Below are 19,268 nucleotides of genomic sequence, written 5' to 3' on the forward strand. Positions count from 1 at the left end.
GACTTGGCCCAAGTCTCAAATTTCCAGCCATCAAGGCAGGTAATGGCTTTAGAATTTGACGAGCATTGCTATTATCTCACAATCCAGCTCATTATTTCTCCCCTTGTGCATTGAAAAACGTTGCTGTTGAATCAATTTCAAAGTGAGACGACGCCTGAAAAACGTGGATGGCTGATGCACTGTAGATGAGTGTATCGTCTGATCTTAGACATTTATTTTGAATTGATATGTTGACGAGAGGAATTAGATTTATCGTATTTCTTTATAGCTGAATTCACGTTGATACAGTGATCTCAGATCAGGGAATGTGTTCAGGTAGGTGGGATGGTACACGACGCGTCAAATCCTCAGAGCCTTTTGGTACTTTGGGGCCCATAGTTAAATCACGTCTTTGAGTTGGAAATGTCTGATTGGACAAAACCAGCGATGTCAGTGTTGGAGATGTAAAACTGTTTGTTTGCAAGTTAAATTTGCAAAAATACAAGGTGGACTTATTTTGTTGCCATGCAACATCTTGGCTTTTAAGTATGCAGAAATGAATGCAATTTACCGTCATAAGTGAGGAAGATGAATTATAATCATTTGGATGTGAGGACAGGCTCACCTGAATAATAAGTGAATGTGGTGTGAGTCATGAGGGACAGTCATTTGGGAAAAGTGGGTCGCCAGGAAAAAAGTTTGAAAGACACTGCATTAGAGGAACGATATGGTCCTCTTAGAGAGTATATGGAAGAGATTTACAAGGATGTTGCCAGGAATGGAGAATCTAAGCAATGGGGAAAGACTGGATAGATTGGGTTTGTTATCTTTTGGAACTGAGGAGGCTGAGAGGAGAGTTAATTGGGGTACACAAAATTCTGAGGAGAGTGGATAGAAAGACCTATTTTCATTGGCAGAGAGGTCAATAACTAGGAACATAGATTTAATGTAACTCGCGGAAGGTTAGTGGGGAAGTTCTTTCATCCAGAGATTTGTTGGGTTCTGGAAGTCAGAGCCTGAGAGGATGGTAGAGGCAGAACCCCTCAGTTGTTTTTAAAAAACACTTGAATAAGCACCTGAGGCGCCATAATCTGAAGGATTATGGACCAAGATTTGGAAAAAGGGATTAAACTAGACTGCTTTTTTTTTCCCAGCATACTCATTATGGGCCAAATGGGCTCCTTCTGTGCGAAAAATCTTTCAAGGTTTCTATATAACTGGCTTCCAGAGCAAGCAGCCATATTCAAAATGGTCACCCACCTCAAAATATTCAGGTAGCTGCCGATCTATGTTGAAGTAAAATTCTTGAGCTTTGTTTGCAGGTTGAATCTGAAAAGTCTTCAATTTTGCCATTAATCTGTTTGCTCTTGAGTCAGCAGTAGTCATATACTGGAAGTGATTTCAACACAGTTAAACATTAAGTAATAACTGATGCAGACTAAGGAGCACCTCAAATATGGCTTAACATATACCGAGCTAGAGGGTGATGCATTTTGAAAAACACTGCAATAAAATCTTTATTGTATTAAATTTCAAAGCCTGTGCAGTTTCTCAAATGGACCTTACCACTTTTTCTTTTACATACATTAGCTAATAGTTCCTCTGGCATGAACACTCTCCTAATACAGCAAACAATAAACCAGCCACTTTTTCCAAATTATAAACATTGTCGACTTGGTGGTCAGGTAGATGCTGCGACGACGCATGAAGGGTCATGGGTGGATAGCAGGAAAGTTCTGCCCGGAGCACGGCTGACATAGGAGCTGCTCAGGGTACTTATGAACTATTATTGTCCTAAGTCCTTGGTCGTCAGTCATTGGAACCCAGCAGTTCTGCAAACATCATATGGTCAAAGCAAATTCAGTCACCTTATCTTCACAGGCCAGCCTTAAGCCACAATTTGTCAGGATAGAAAATTGGTTCAATTTGAAAGATTTAATTTGCTTAACAGCGGTACATTTTATCCCTCAGATATCCCCTTTTTCCGACAGGTGGGAGGATGGTCTCTCTCTATGCAGGTCATAGCACTGAAAGGACATCTAGTGAATCCCACCCAGCCTGCTTTTCCTGTCACGTTTTGGGTTACAGGGATATGAGTATATTTGTGACACAACATGTTGTGGGGGAGCTTGGAACATGTGACAATGGCGGAGAATTTTCCTCAATTCATGTCTGGGTCTTTGTAGTCCAATTAATAGAGACTGTTAGCTGGCTACATGCCATTATCTTTATACCATCTGACGACCAGGATGGTGGAAGATGAGCTAAGTGGACCTTGCTCTTCTTCATAAAACAATTCCTATGATCTTTGAAACCCTGAACAAAGATGGTGAATATTGCAATAAGTTATTTTTCATTCCAGAACTTTTGACATGAAATGGGGTGAAAAGGTGATGTATGATAGTAGCACTGAGTACGAATAATAACATGCTCATATCAAATTGCCTTGTCCTTTACTTTAAATTCAAGACCTGAAGAAATTCATTTTCCAATGCTTTTGAGTACAATTACGTGCTTATTTCACGACAGGGAATCTTTCTAACAGTGCAAACTTTTTGGCTGGCAAAGCCATGTGGATTAAATTGCACAGCTGTTGAAGTACACAGATGTGTTCTGAATTTGCATTGTTCCTGCATCCAAGTTAGACTCAGAAGATTAAGTTGACAGCTTCCTGTTTCAGTTAGTGCGGAATTATAAAAAGTGGCTCAGGGCTTCCCAGAAACCTTTAACCCATTGACTCTGTGGAATTCCTTGCCCAGTGAAGCAGTTGAGGCTACCTTGTTAAATGTTTTTCAGGCAAAGATAGATAGATTTTTGAACAGTAAAGGAATTAAAGGTCATAGTGAGCGGAGGGGTAAGTGGAGCTGAGTCCACAAAAAGATCAGCCATGACCTTATTGAATGGTGGAGCAGGCTCGAGGGGCCAGATGGCCTACTTCTGCTCCTAGTTCTTATGTTCACACTGACACCAATATTTCATTTTACTCTCCTGCTTCCTCTTCCCAACAGGCAGTTTCTGGATCTCCAACTGCCCTCTGTCCGCAACTCAAATTCAGACTCAGATTTCAATCAAGTTGTGGCTTTTCTCCATGAGGGCACCATTTTGTCCAGTATTTGAGGACAGCAGCCCACCAAGTACCACCGTACCGATGTGTGTTCAGGGTGTACTGACCCTACAAGGGCCTCTCCGAGCAAGTGTGTCTCTCCAAGACTATCACTGGGCATCTCTGCCAATGTAATCCTGAAGATGTACAGGCTCGCTCCACTGTCTCAACTGCTCTGTTTGTAATAGCAGCTCTCAACTTATCACTAAAAGCCAACTAACTGGTCATTATGATGTTGCTGCCTGTGGTGTCTTGCTGTGCACAAATTGGCGACTTAATTTCCTACATTTCCTACAGTGACCACTGTGATGAAAATGTCATTATTGCAATATTTTTGAGGATATTCAGTTGGCCTTTGGAAATGGTGTGTGTGCGCGATAGAGAGAGAGAGAAGAGAGGGAGAGCGAGTGAAAGAGAGATGGAGACTGTCTACGCAGGCATTTGAAGTGAATAGCGCCAAGTTATTTCAACATGAATAGATATTTGCATGAGTAGGTAGGCAAAGATTTGGATTTTTAACTGTTACACTTTAAAGGGAGGGAAGAAGAGGTTTTCCCCTTAAGGAAAGGTCATAAGTACGCCTGGGAAAGATTATTAAGTTTTTAATTTAACCCAAGAGTGGAGGCAGTAGAGGACGTGAAAGACTTTTATATTTTGAAGACAGTTAAGTTCAAAGAGATGTTGTGAATTATGGCTTTAAAGGTGAAAGAGAAAAAACATATTTAAGTAAAGGTTGGGAGCTGTGTTGAGGGGAGTGGCCATGTAAAATGTTGGATTGTGCTCGGTGCCGACCAACTCCAAGGCAATAGTCTGGAGTCTGATGGAATACCTTACACTTGCTTGGGTTAGTGCAACTCCAATGGCACCCAAGAAGTTTGACACCATCCAGGACAAAGAAGCTCGCTTGATTGGCACTCCATCCACCACCTTAAACATTCGTTCCCCCGCCCCTACTTCCAAAGACACACAATGGCAGCAGTATGTTCCATTAACAGGATGTACTGCAGCAAGTCACCAATGCTCCTTCGACATCACCTTCTATATTCACGGCCTCTACCATCTAGAAAGCCAAGGGCAGCCGATGCATGTTCCCCTCCAAGCGATACACCATCCTGATTGAAACTATATGCTTGCTCCTTCACTATTATTTGATGAAATCCCTGGAAAATGATTGTACCTAGACCATATGGATGACAGCGGTTCAAGAAGCCAGCTCACCACCAACTTCTGAGGGGCAATCAGGCGTAGGATGTTAATGCTGGCCTCGCTAGCAATACCGCACATCCTGACAACAATTCTTTTCAAAATAAGCTTGAACTAACTTGGGAAGAAGGGGACAAGAGGATGGAAATCTGTGTGCATGCAGTTAGGGTTACCATCTACCGTTGTAGATGTTGGGTCACTCATCTAGACCCAGCAAGTTAGTGCTTACTTCCATCTGAGGGGCCGGTATGGTGGCTTGTCCGCCTGAGGGTCACATCCTTCTGATGCTTGGGAAAAGGATTACAACTTTGCAAGCTCAATTAGTAGCCATGCTTGGCCAAGGAGGAAAGGCACACCACTGGTAGTGCTTCACCTTGCTAGATCCGGTGAGATCATTGATTTTTTTTTTCTGTCTTCATCTACTTTCCTGGGATTGAGGGATTTGGCCAAGTGCCAACGCCACCAACCTATAGGCAGCATGGTTGACTATTCTGACTTGGAGGAACATTGTTACAATAACATTTTGTCTCTTCTTCTCTACCGCAACTAAAAGGGCATGGCGATCCTCCTTTGAAAGTTCAGTTTCCTTCACCCACCTTGATCCTTGCTTGCCCAGTGGGGACAGATGCCACCTATATTGCCACCTTCACCATCGAAATCACAGAATCATACACTGCAAAAGAGGCCCTTCAGCCCATCAAGCCTCCCCTGACAAAAAAACCCTACTCTAAGCTACACCAACTCCACTTCCCAGCACTTGGCCCATAGACTTGAATATTAGATCACTTCAAGTACTCATCCAAGTACTTTATGAAAATTGCAAAGTTTCTTGCCTCAACTCCCCTCCCAGGAGCTTTTCACAGTAACTTCATTTGAAGCCTACTTGTGACAATAAGCGATTTTCATTTCGTTTCATTTCAGGCAGTGCATTCCAGATTCCCAGCATGCTTTATCTGAATATTGTTTTCCACAAATCCCCTCCACATCCCTCTGCGGGATTCTCCATTGGCAGGATCCTCTGTTTCGCCGGCAGCGCACCCATGTCCGCAGGTTTCCCGAAGGCGTGGGATGGACACAATGGGAAACCCCATTGGCCGGCTACCGGAACCGAGGATGCCACTGTTGGCATTGGGAGTGCCACGCTGGAAAACGGGACTGGCGGGACGGAGAATCCCGCCCCTGCCATGCACCTTAAAATTACAATTCCTTGTTATTGACCCTTCCATTAAAGGGAACAGCTGTTTTCTATCCACCCTGTCCGTGCCCCTCAAAATCTTCTACACCTCCATTCGGTCGCCCCACAGCCTTCTCTGCTCCAAAGAAAACAAGCCGAGCTTATTCAGCCTCTCTTCATAGCTCAGGGGCTGGTTTAGCTCACTCGGCTAAATCGCTGGCTTTTGAAGCAGACCAAGCAGGCCAGCAGCACGGTTCAATTCCCGTACCAGCCTCCCCGGACAGGCGCCGGAATGTGGTGACTAGGGGCTTTTCACAGTAACTTCATTGAAGCCTTCTCGTGACAATAAGCGATTTTCATTTCATTTTCATTTTTCAAATGCTCCATCCCAGACAACACCCTGGTGAATCTTCTTTGTGGTGAGGTGACCAGAATTGCACACAGTATTCCAACTGTGTGGCCTTGCTGTCAACACAGAGGGAAGATTTGTGTTATAGATGCCAGAGAGAGATTTGAGTCAAACTGGGGGACAATAGGCTCACTGATTTTCCACTCAGGTTTCCTGTGTGTTTAGCTGCTTACAGTTGTTGTATACATTGATAATACCAATATTTACACAAGTTTATTATTAACCTATCTACGACATCTGCATGAAGCACCCTCTGCTGATGAACAGGATAACACTTTGGCACAATAATAGCAGCAGTGTTAACTGACAATGAAGAAATTCAGGGTCAGCATCGTATAGTACATTATCACAACATTGAGTGTCCAAATAAATTCAAAATAATTCCGCTAACCAGACATTCAGACCTCACCGTCAACCCCTAATAGTAATATTTCCAATGAGGTCCCCATTCTTCCATGCTGAATGCTAAACCTTTCCAGAATATACCCAGTGCTAAAAACTGTTGCCTATTTGAATAAAATCTCATGCTTCCATATTCCTGGCACACCTCTCAAATCCCAGCCCTCACAATATCAATACAATATAAAACATTTTGACCACTCCCTCCTTGAAATTTAATAATAATCTTTAATAGTGTCACGTGTAGGCTTACATTAACACGGCAATGAAGTTACTGTGAAAATCTCTGAGTTGCCATACTCTGGCGCCTGTTCGGGTACATGGAGGGAGAATTCAGAATGTCCAATTCACCTAACAAGCAAGTATTTCGGGACTTGTGGGAGGAAACCGGAGCACCCGGAGGAAACCCATGCCAACACGAGGAGAACCAGCAGTCACCGCACAGTGAGCCAGGCCGGAAATCGAGCCCTGGTAACTGTCGCTGTGAAGCAACAGTGCTAACCACTGTGCGATTTTAGAAACAATCTTAGCTCTTCCCACCTGACTGATAATTGATTTAAGAGAGGAAATTCTCTCAAGAGAGATTTGGGCCTGCTTTACGCGGAGCTGAGATCACCTCATCCAATAGATAGATATCCTCGCATGTGTACCAGGGTCAGATGAGCTCATGGACTAGTTTTGATTGTCTAGCAGGGTTGGACTTATTTTGCCAATTAGCCTTGCTCTGTATCTTGACTCTCCCAGGAGATGGCATGGCTCAAGATGTTTGTATTGTAATCTATAGGACACTGGAACACACCTAAGCCCACAAGCTCGGTGGACAACTGGGCCTTTGCCAGTCAATCATGTTTGTATGTTCATCTGTAAGTTATTAATGATTACTACCTCTATCTCTTGAATACACTTTGCAGCAAACATATTTGATGTATATGTTTTATTCCCTTAATACATTTTACCCCATTTCATTTCTGGGCCACCTATGTAATTAACACATTTTCGGAATTATATATTTTATTTCTTTTTACCTCACTAATGAATTTCCATTTCAATTTCAATACATAAATAATTGTAAACTGGGATTAAATGCAATTTCATATTGCGTGACCACTCTTTACCTATCATTTAATTTTTAAAAATAAATTTAGAGTACCCAATTCATTTTTTTCCCAATTAAGGGGCAATTTAGCGTATTCAATCCACCTACCTTGCACATCTTTGGGTTGTGGGGGCGAAACCCACGCAAACACAGGGAGAATGTGAAAACTCCACACACCTATCATTTAAAAATGATAGCATTTGAGTAAAATTCATCCCATGAAATGACCATTGCTTTTAATTGATTCTTAATAGATTTTGGAGACATGAGGCGCAATTCTCCCCGCCCCCCCCCCCCCCCCCATGCTGTCCCGTCACGCCGCCCCGGCACCCGCACGCAATTCTCCCACCCCCCCCCCCCCAAACTGGTGCGTCAAGATTTACGGCTGGCCGCTAGGATAATCGCCGGTCGCCGTTTGTAACGGGTGAGCGGCGATTCTCCGGCCCGGATGGGGCGAGCGGCCTGCCCAATACGACATGTTCCCGCCGGCGCCGACCACACCTGGTCGCTGCCGACGTGAACAGCGCGGGAACGCTGCGGGGGCGGGGGATCGAGCACCGGGGGGGCGCTCAAAAGGGGTCTGGCCCGCGATCGGTGCCCACCGCTCGGCGAGCCACCCTCTCTGAAGGATGCACTCCTTTCCACCGCCGCCCCGCAAGATCACTCCAACATTTCTTGCGGGGCTCCCACAGGGAGGACGGCAACCGCGCATGCGTGGGTTTGCGCCGGACAACCTGCGCATGCGTGGGTGACGTCATTTACGTGGCGCCGGCCGCGTAATTTACACGCGCCGCTTTTACGCGGGGGTGGGAGAATAGGGGGCGAGGAGCGGCCTCCGACGCCGGAATGGAACACTCCGCTTTTCACTCCGACGTCGGCACTTAGTCTCCCATTGGGAGAATCCGCCCATGGTTCTATTCCTACGAATTTACATTAGCAATGTGCGTGGAAAGCCACCAGTAGAATCTTTGTTTTTACATAATTAGTGCTGTCTATGGAAAAGTCCTGTGCAAACATCCTGCGGGAGTGGCACAGCTTAAATGTTGCACTGAACTATAACATTTCCCTGTAACACCAGTAGAAAGCACTCAAATAAAAATTGCATTGACAATCTCCTGGTTTACCCGTCATATCTACTTTACCCACTAGAAGGTGCTATAGGGACAGCTGATCCCCAGACACGGATTGTTCTTCAATCCACCAGAGTGTAGAACTTCGAATCATTTTCTTGGTAGTGCGAAATTTTACAATCCTGCCCGCCAGATGTTTTCCCTTTTCCTTCCTCCCCCCCCCACCAGATAAATTGCCCCTTAGTGTCCTAAAGGTTAGCTGGGGTTACCGGGTTCCCAGGATTGGGCAGGGGAGTGGACCTGGATAACATGATCTTTCAGAGGGTCGGTGCAGACTCTATGGACTGAATGGCCTCCTTCTGCACTGTAGGGATCCTATGATTTCCTGCTCCTGACCCAGCGTTGCTCCAATGTCAGTGACAGGACGTGATTTTCAAACGAAAAATCCCAATAAGTGCCAATCACAGGTTGAGGAACTACCTAGCAATGGGAGGGCAATTTTAAAAGGCAAGTAAAAGTCCGAAGTGAGCTTCTCATTGCCTGAAGGTTTGAAACAGAAGGGAGCTCAGAGGGCCCGTGCTATTCTGGACAGGCGCCGCCGGGAGACCCCATGCTTTCCTGCTGTCCTCATCGAGATGCTTTGACCGATGCAGCCTCCAAGTGGAAGGGGCTCTCTGCGCCATTCAGAAGAAATTCTCCAACCCAGAGGGTATGGACAGGACTGGTCACGGAGGGCAGCAGCCTTTGAGTCACAAGGAGAGCATGGGTGCATTTCGGAAAATGCTTCAAGAACTGATAAGAGTCGAAAAGGTGAATGATAAGTGACACCTGGGTGACAGGCCGCTAGTTCCATATAAAACAGCTTACACATCAGCTGAGCAGACTGAGTGCTCGTTGTTCTCCTCAACAGCAACTGAGCAGCTGCATCATGACACATCAGCAGTCCTTACACATGGAATGTAATTGAGCAGGGTGCAGCAGTGAGCAATGCAATATAGGTGCTTTCCATGTTGGATTGTTTGACCTATAACCTAGATAGATTATTTAGAAAATATCTGGAATCTTTAAGTCAGAGATAGATAGGTTCTTGATTAATAAGGGGATCTGGAGTTATGGAGAGAAGGCAGAAGAATGGGGATGATAAAAATATCAGTCATGATTGAATGACGGAGTATACTCAATGGGCCGAGCAGCCTAATTCTGCTCCTATGTTTTCCATCATTGAGACATGAAGGTTTACATAAACAATAACAGAAATACTGGACAATCACAGCAAATCTGACAGCATTTGTGGAGAGAATACGGAGCTAATGTTTTGAGTCTGGGTGACTCTTTCTCAAAGCTGGAGAGAAATGGAAATAGGGTCAGATTTAGACTGTCGTGTGGGGGTGTGGAGTGGTGGGGCTGGACATTTACAAAGATGCCGTGCACAGAAAGACGAAAGGAATGTAAATGGCGGTGATTGAGGCTAGGAAGTGTGCTGATAGCATCACATAAAGAGATTAGAATATTTGAATGGAAGAACAAAGGTGAGGGGTGTGCCAAAGGGCAACTAGCATCAGGGAACAGATGGGGTGGGGGGAGGGGAACAATGGTGCAGGGGATACAGGTCAACAGAGGAAATTAAAATAAGTTGATAGAAATAGAAATGGGGCGAAGGTGGAGGTTGTTGTTGAACTCAATGTTAAGTCCGGAAGGCTGTAATGTGCCTAATCGGAAGATGAGGTGCTGCTTCTCCAGTTTGCACTGGGCTTCACTGGAGCATTGCAGCAGGCTAAGGATGGACATGTGTGATGTGTTGGGTAAGCTGGGTCTACGAGGACTGCGTTTACTGCAGTGGTGAGAGAGACAGGCTTCCAACACTTGAAGAAATGCAACTCGATTTTATTGAACACTTAACTATAATAAATGCTTTAACTGTGGGTTGACACTATGCTGACTTGACTGGGGACCTGAGGCTAACCTGACCAGACTATCTTACTACCACATGGTGTTTGTTCTCGTTGCTGCTCACAAGCTCTGACTGTCTCAGAGGCTGGATCCCGAGAGAGCGGGAAAACTAGTGCCCTCTGGCTTTATAGTGGTCGTGTCCTGTCTGGTGATTGGCCGCTGTGTTCTGTGTGTTCATTGGTCATCCTGTGTGTCAATCACTGCCTGTCTGCACTCCAGTCTCGAAACGTTAGCTCCGTTCCCTCTCCACAGATGCTGTCAGACGTGCTGAGATTTTCCAGCATTTTTCTGTTTTTGCTTCAGGTTTCAGCATCCGCAGTAATTTGTTTTGATCTAGATAGTTGAGTTCATTTGCTTTACAGGAAAAACGGCAACAGCAATCTGAATTCAAAACGGTTACAAAAACTATCTCTGGTGATATAAAAAATAGACAAGACCGTGATAACACAAGAAACTTTACCTGTACGTATTGAGCTGCATTGATGATTCTCTTCCATAAGGGTGAATCTCCATTAATCAAAGCAACATCGTTTAATGATAATTCGTTCACCACCTGGTCAACAAAATAATTCATTATTTCATTATCAATTCATACTTACATGTATAAATTGTTGCAGGAGATTTATTTGTTGGAATGTCACATGTTGGCATTGCCATGATGCACACTTTAACTGCTACTTAGCAGTCAGCAGATTTTACATACATTTCCTGGTCCATTGGGTGCATTTACAGGGTGCGTTGGTTACCTTGATATGTTGCAAGCTTCAGGTAGCAATGCCCAATCTGATATAGTGGATCAGACTCCACATGCCACTCCACATTCCACATTGAGTGTGGTATAAATTTGGGGCACTTAATTAAGCAGAAAGTGGGGTTATAATTTACTTCTGTACTCACTCCTTCAGAGCTATTGGATAAAAATGATGGTATTTAAATAACAGTTAAAGTGGATTATAACAATATGCAAATTTACTCCAGCCTCTTAACTGCTTTGTTCACTTCATATCATTTCTGGTAATTGGCAGCTTGTGACTTGTTTATGGGGCCTTGCTGTACACAAATTGTTTGCTGTACATTACAACAGTGACTATCTTAAAAGTATTTAATTGGCCATGCGACGCTTTTGCCATCCATATGATTGTGAAAGGCACTTTATAAATATAATTGTTTTCTTTTTTCCTTTAGGCGCAGCACTTTCCTGCATTTGCACCTATGGAGCTCAAAGAGCCGATCACACTGCACTTGAGATGTCCTGAGGAAGTGCTGTGACATGTCATGCCTGTTCTTCTTGAAGACATGTGACAAAGTTCAACATGCATGTCTACCTGTTCAGCGCAAAGTTGTGGGGTCTTTAGTATGAGTGTGGAACTTGCAGAAGGGTAGCAAGCAAGGGTATTTGTGACAGGAATTCCATCTGACGTAGTGGGAGGGGATAAAGAGCAATTCATCAGACTTCCCAGGGATTAGAATTGGGCCCAGTATTGGTTCTATTTTACATCAATGAGTATACAGCTTAATCAGTAGATTAAGGTGTATGGTCAAATTGTACAGTACTGTGGGAAACAGCAACACCAACTTGTACTTTGTAGCACCTTTAATGTGGTAGAACATAAAACCCTTCACCGGAGCATGATCAAACAAAACATGACACTGAGCAATGTAAGACAATATTGAGGCTGATGACCAAAAGCCTAGTCAAAGAGGTGGTTTAAGGTGTGCCTTAAAGGGGTAGAGAGAAAAATATTGAGAGGCAGAGTGATGTACAGAGAGAATTCCAGAGCTGAGGGCATTGGCAGCCAAAGGCACAACTGTAGCGATTAGAATTAGGGATACTCAAGCGGTCAGCATTGGAGGAGTGCAGATTACGTCCAAGGGAGGAGATTGGAAAGACTGGTAGGAATGATGGGGGTATATGAAAATGAGGATGAGAGTTCTAAAATTGAACCATTGCTTAACTCGGAACCAATGTGAATCGACGCTGTGGTAAGCTAGCAAGGCCTAGATTAAGGCCCGATTAAAATTGGATGTGTTAATTTAAAGAATTGGACACTTTAAAACAAGCCACAGTCGCTCCAGCACAGCCTCATGGGAATTCGGACTGGCCAAGTTCGAATACACTTAGAGGTCAGACAGGCTGCCAAGACATGTCCGGACCTGCCCTGTCAACCGGCCACCAAGCGATAATCGATCCAATTGAAATATACCGGCCTATTGTTGCGAACCCAGGTCGGACCAAACTCTCAGGTGCCTAGAGTTCCCACCGTCACCTTTTTTGGCAAGGGATACGTGTAAACACGGCCAGATGGACACCTGGAGTGAGCCCAGGTCAAATGGGCATCAATCGGATCATTGGATACATTTTCAATATGCCATTGGCAAAAGGCCACGAGGAAGTAGGAAAAGGGCGCAAGGGCCAAAGGGGGATAAATGCAGACATTCCGACCCCTTAGGAGTGAAAACGCGGCATGCGAGGTAACCTTAACCACATTGGAGATGTGAAGACCCGACCAGACCAAACCTTAGGTAGGTAGGAACGAAGGGAGGGAGGAAGGAGGAAGGAAAGAGGAAGGAAGGGAGGGAGAGAGGGAGGGAGGGTCCAGAGAAATTCCAGCAATCAGATCCATAGCCCTACCAAGCCACCTTTGCGAGTAGTATACATTGATCATGGGTACCTCTGGTATTTTGTGGGTAATATAAGGGTTAATTGTGTTAATACATATTGTTGAATTTTGAACTTGTGTTTGTGGTTTGTTTCCACGTAAATAAAGGCACCTAAGGTAAAATCTTGAATAAGTAAAGTGGTCGAAAGTACCTGAGGTTATACAAGTCCAACAGCGTGCCACGGGATAATGAGTGAACAGGCCTTGGTAGAGATACGAGGTGGGCAGCAAGGATCTAAATAACCCCAGGTTTACTGAGGTGAAATGTGAGAAGCCAGCAGAGGTGTGTTGGCATTACTACATCTAAGGCTATCAAAGGCATGAATGAGACTCTCCGCAGCAAAGCTGAGGCAAGGTCAGAGTCAGATGAAGCCATCCTTCACGATGGGATGGATATGTGCTGACAGTGCAAAATTCTGGTCACCAGGGTTCAAGCAAAACATTTAAAAGTCCGGAGACAGTTCAGAGAAGTGGCACCGAGTTGACTCATGCATTAGGGTTTTTAAAAATCTGGACAATCTTGGGCTTTTCATCTATTTAGGCAAATGCAACACTCAAAATTACACAAACCAAGGTCCCAGAAAGAGACGACGATCCATTGAGTTGATTAGAATATAGAATATAGAATATAGAACAGTACAGCGCAAAACAGGCCCTTCGGCCCTCGATGTTGTGCCGAGCCATGATCACCCTACTCAAACCCACGTATCCACCCTATACCCGTAACCCAATAACCCCCCCCCAACCTTACTTTTTAGGACACTACGGGCAATTTAGCATGGCCAATCCACCTAACCCGCACATCTTTGGACTGTGGGAGGAAACCGGAGCACCCGGAGGAAACCCACGCACACACGGGGAGGACGTGCAGACTCCGCACAGACAGTGACCCAGCCGGGAATCGAACCTGGGACCCTGGAGCTGTGAAGCATTCATGTTAACCACCATGCTACCGTGCTGCCCCAACTTGTGATTCTTGTGATATTTATTTTGGAAAGAATATTGGCCAAGGCAGGTGCAAAATCCCTCTTCCAATGGTGGCGTGGACATTATAGGTGTATTCCATACCCTGGAATAGGATATTCCATAACCTGGAACTCCTCATACCAGCCTGAAAATTGAAGCTGCATGGGAAACGGCCCTGAAGTTGTCAATAATTGGCCACTTAAGGGTCTCCATTGGGGAAGATGGGCAGGCAAGACCACCCGAGTGTAAAACTGCACAGTGGCCAAGGCAGACGTGAGTGAGAAGCCCATACAAAGAATTATACACTCACCCTACCTCTTCCAAACTCACTGGCGGGGGATGGGTAAAAATCTACCCAATGCATTTTACAGAGTAAGCTTTTTGTACTGCAGAAATAAAAGTCAAGAATGTACCCTTCCTAGCAGTTCAAATTCACTCATATTCTTCTGCGTAATTAAATTATTCTGCTCCATGTTGGAATTCATGCCCTGGAAGAAAAATGAATGAATCAAATGTTCAATTTTTAAAAATATCGAGACAATTTTCTTTTAAACTTAAGTCAACTCTAATACCCCCCATACTGAAATCAGAATGGAATGTTTGTAATAATTTCAACCTGTAAACAGTAAACATTTTAGTCATTACGTAACTGACCATCAAAGGGTCACACACCACATATAGAACTCTTATTCTTGAAAGCATTCCACCAATATCAAACATCTTTCAATTATATTGCTCGTCACGGAACAAGCAAGATGACTTAATTGCATAGTTATTAACATTCTTTGCGAGCAATGGAATACTCCAGACATTAAGACCTTTACCGAGAATAATTGGTCTTGGGACAAATCACGTCAAAAATACTTTCATGATATTGAGCTTGCTGTATATGACATTGTATTCTAATGTTGTTTAACGGGTCAGGAAATACAATAACTCAGAAATAGTCTGTTTCCAAAGACTGATTGGAACTTTTCCTTCACTTGGTTACCTTACCAGCATGATTGGACTATGGTTTTCCTGTTGCATAGCTAATCAGTGAGATAACTGAGTCTAATTTTAGTTCTCTGCGAAAAGCTATTTGTTATTGGCGAGATTGAAATCTTGCAGTTAGCTCAGGGATCCATCTGCAGCATTTATCCCACACCAAATTGTTTGCTATCGCTTTTCAAGAAGGCTAAATGCATTGTGGCCAGTACAATTCTGATTTTCCTATGTGTTTGTGGGCTGCATCTTGGAGGCTTTGCTTCTCCGTTAAGCCTGAACAGCCATCTTTGAAGCCTGAAGTAAATTTGCAAAATTGCTGCATTAGAGCAACAATTTTTTTGGTACATTTTCTTGTATTATTTTGATAAAGGACGAGCATTTGTACTTTTGCAATATATTTAAAACATTTGTTAACAAATAGACAAGTCATCTTACCTTAAGTTCCTTAAAAGGAGTAAGCAAGACATATTTATAGAGCACTAATCATGACCAGTGCATATCTTAAGTGCTTTACAGCCTATTAAATAGTGGAGTCACTGTTATGTTGGAAATGTAACAGCCAATTTGCACGCAGCAAACTCCCAGTCAGGAATGTGATAATGACCAGAAATGTTTTTCAGTGCTGTTGATTGAGTGTGAATACCGGCCGTGACACTGGGCCCTTACTCTTCTTTGAGATAGAGTCGTGGATCTTTTGCATCCATATGAGAGATCACCCAGGTCAGGCCTAAGTCTGATCTAAAAGTTAACCTGTGAGATTCTTCATCGGCGGGATCCTCCACTTTGTCAACTGCGCACTCATGGCCACGGCTTTCCCGATGGCATGGGATGGCCACAATGGGAAACCCCATTGGCCAGCTGCCGGAATAGAGGATCCCGCTGCCAGTGTGGGGGGGGGGGGGGGCGCGTCGTGCGGGTAAACGGGGTTCGTAGGCCGGAGAATCCCGCCCAATACCTTTAGCACTGCACCACTCCCCTCCGCACCACACTGGAGGTTGTGACTCAGAGTGGGATCTTACGTTGCGGGCGAAGACAATGAAGATTTGAGTGGCATGCTGCATCTGCTATGGGGAACCCACGACAGTGGGCACAGAACGTCCCAGCCTCAGTTCCTAATCTATGTACAATTTGGGCATTGATCAGCGGGACATGATAGATCATCAGCTGGAATGTCACATTTGTACTCCTTTTTTGTCTCCACATAAGTCACTAATATGTATGATCAGGCCTAGGCAATTAGTTTTCTATCCACCTGCCGACCACAGATGCTGAGTGATTTAAATATGTCTCTCTGCAGGCTACATGCCTGTTGTTCTATTTGTCAGGTAAACAAAACAACAGGCATATAGCCTGCAGAGAGATATATTCGAATCACTCAGCATCTGTGGTTGGCAGGTGGATACAAAACTAATTGCCTGAGAGGTGGAAATACGTCCAGATACTAGCTGAATCCTAAAATAATTTCTTTCAATTTTTAATTAATATAGTCAAGCTATCATGCTGCATTTTATTTTGAATCCGGATAGTTCTCTGTTGAGGAACAACTTGGGCTAGATTTTATGGGGAACCGTGATCCCTGCCTCCTAACTGAAGAGTCAGTGGGTAACCCGCCCAGGGGAAGAATGGCTACCCACCATTAATGGGCTGGAGGCAGGATTTCTGTCCCTCAGGGGTGGGGAGTTCCTCCTCAGAGCTGCTAGTGAATCAGATCGCCACATCTCTGTAGCCCCAGCAGTGCCAAGCGGGAGCAGTGGTCACTACTGGAACTGCAGGCAGTCTTATCACTGGAGACAGAGGGGGCAGCACGGCGGCACAGTGGTTAGCACTGCTGCCTCATGGTGCTGAGGGTTCGATTGCGGCCCCGGGTCACTGTTGGTGTGAAGTTTGCACATTCTCCCCCTGTCTGCATGGGTCTTAACCCCACAACCCAAAGATGTGCAGGGTAGGTGGATTAGCCACGCTAATTCTTAATTTATTATTAATTTAGAGTGCCCAATTCATTTTTTACAATTAAGGGGCAATTTAGCGTGGCCAATCCACAAAGCCTGCACATCTTTTGGGTTGTGGGGGCAAAACCCACGCAAACACGGGGAGAATGTGCAAACTCCACACGGACAGTGACCCAGAGCCGGGATCGAACCTGGGACCTCGGCGCCGTGAAGCAGCAGGGCTAACCCACTGCGCCACCGTGCTGCCCTTAGCCACACTAAATTATTGCTAAATTGGAAAAAAAAATGAATTGAGGACTCTAAATTCTTTTTGTGAAAAAGCTTTGGAGCCAGACGCCAGGGTGGATGGAGAGTTTCGCCAGGGTCAGACTGGTAAGCCCCAGCGAGAGGGACGAGGGGTGTGTGTCTCCGATGGGAACAGGGGACCCGACAAGGAGCTTCCCCCCCCCCCACCCTTCCTTAACCGACACCAGCCCATGGAGATGCCAGGCATCCCACATGGCATGGACCTCCACCGCTGCGGGTAAATTAGTGAAGGGCCGTCACCTGTAAAATTTCATACAGTTCGGAGGTGGGTAAATAGGCAGCGAGGGGGGGGGGGCAACCACGGGATTTCATGAGTCGCCCCCACTTTCAACCCACTGGCAGGGGAGGGTAAAATCCAGCGCCCACACTTGGACAAGGCTCCACCGCCATTTGAAAATTTGGCTCCCAATATTTGATGGAAAATTCAGTACTTGTCCCAATTTAAGGAGAATTATTCTGCCTTTCCCTTACTAACAGCTGTTAGGTCTTCTCTCACAAATGGTCAGAGACTGAGAAAACCTGTCCTTTGCCTATTTAAACAGATAAAATTGAAGAATTAAGAGGAACTATATTTTGTCACATTTGCATTGTCCAGAATTCCTTGAGAAAAGTTGCAATTTTGAACTGTCTTTCCCTACTTAGCAGTTCTCTCCAGGTCATGGTCTTCCCTGTTCTTCACTTGCCTTTTTGCAGTGAAAGACACTGCAGCTAGAGAAGCCAGATCATGTTACACAATGAACATGGATACTCACTACAGATTTTATTTACAATTCTGTTTTAACATGACACCACGCTGAGAAGGAACAACGCTCTTCTGACTTGTGACTTCTGATAGATGCTTCATCAAAGTCTGAGTAATAAAGCTCATGATCTAGGACGCACAGTTAGAAATTTATATTTTACTTTCATTTGCTTATCATTTGTAAAAATGATTTTTTTAATGCTTAGTATTTGGATATGGAATCCCAGAGGCCAGGGAAGGGAAGGAGCTGGATCTGGGATGGAATGGGATTTCTGCTGTTACCCAGTCTCCCACCTCACCAGTTGTCATCTTGTGTTGCTGCAAATGCAATGTCCTGTCAACCGTTGTTTGGGCTCCATATTGGATTATAAGAACATAAGAATTAGGAGCAGGAGTAGGTCATCTGGCCCCTTGAGCCTGCTCCGCCATTCAATGAGATCATGGCTGATCTATTGTGGACTCCACTTTGCGGCCTGAACACCATGACCCTTAATCCCTTTATTCTTCAAATAACTATCTATCTTTATCTTAAAAACATTTAATGAAGGAGCCTCTACTGCTTCACTGGGCAAGGAATTCCATAGATTCACAACCCTTTGGGTGGAGAAGTTCCTCCTAAACTCAGTCCTAAATCTACTTCCCCTTATTTTGAGGCTATGCCCCCTAGTTCTGCTTTCATCTGCCAGTGGAAACAACCTTCCCGCATCTATCCTATCTATTCCCTTCATAATTTTATATGTTTCTATAAGATCCCCCCTCATCCTTCTAAATTCCAACGAGTGCAGTCCTAGTCTACTCAACTTCTCCTCGTAATCCAACCCCTTCAGCTCTGGGATTAACCTAGTAAATCTCCTCTGGACACCCTCCAGTGCCAGTACGTCCTTTCTCAAGTAAGGAGACGAAAACTGAACACAATACTCCAGGTGTGACCTCACTAACACCTTATACAATTGCAGCATAACCTCCCTAGTCTTAAACTCCATACCTCTAGCGACGAAGGACAAAATTCCATTTGCCTTCTTAATCACCCGTTGCACCTGTAAACCAACTTTTTGCGACTCATGCACTAGCACACCCAGGTCTCTCTGCACAGCAGCATGCTTTAATATTTTATCATTTAAATAATGACCCATAGGGTGAGAGCTTCCGGACCTGCTGCTGTCAACGGGGTTTCCCACAGTTCGCCCCCGCCGCCCCCAGATAACCCCTGGCAAGGGGTTGCCATCGGCGAGACCGGAAAATCCCACCAGCTGGAATGGCCAGAAAATCCCGCCT

General features: G+C 44.8%; 1 protein-coding gene across 2 annotated transcripts in view; it reads right to left on the reverse strand.

Annotated features, from left to right (window-relative positions):
* The window catches only part of LOC119971132 (putative phosphoenolpyruvate synthase), a 167,233-nt gene that overhangs the window by 41,743 nt on the left and 106,222 nt on the right, over positions 1-19,268 (reverse strand). For both annotated transcript variants that reach the window (XM_038806299.1, XM_038806297.1), the window contains exons 23-25: positions 14,423-14,497; positions 10,844-10,936; positions 1,240-1,368 (exon numbers count right to left, since the gene is read on the reverse strand). In XM_038806299.1, the coding sequence (XP_038662227.1) occupies positions 1,240-1,368; positions 10,844-10,936; positions 14,423-14,497 (297 nt within the window). The remainder of the gene's footprint in view (positions 1-1,239; positions 1,369-10,843; positions 10,937-14,422; positions 14,498-19,268) is intronic.

This window comes from Scyliorhinus canicula, chromosome 9 (assembly GCF_902713615.1).
Source record: "Scyliorhinus canicula chromosome 9, sScyCan1.1, whole genome shotgun sequence".
NCBI classification, from domain to species: Eukaryota; Metazoa; Chordata; class Chondrichthyes; order Carcharhiniformes; family Scyliorhinidae; genus Scyliorhinus; species Scyliorhinus canicula.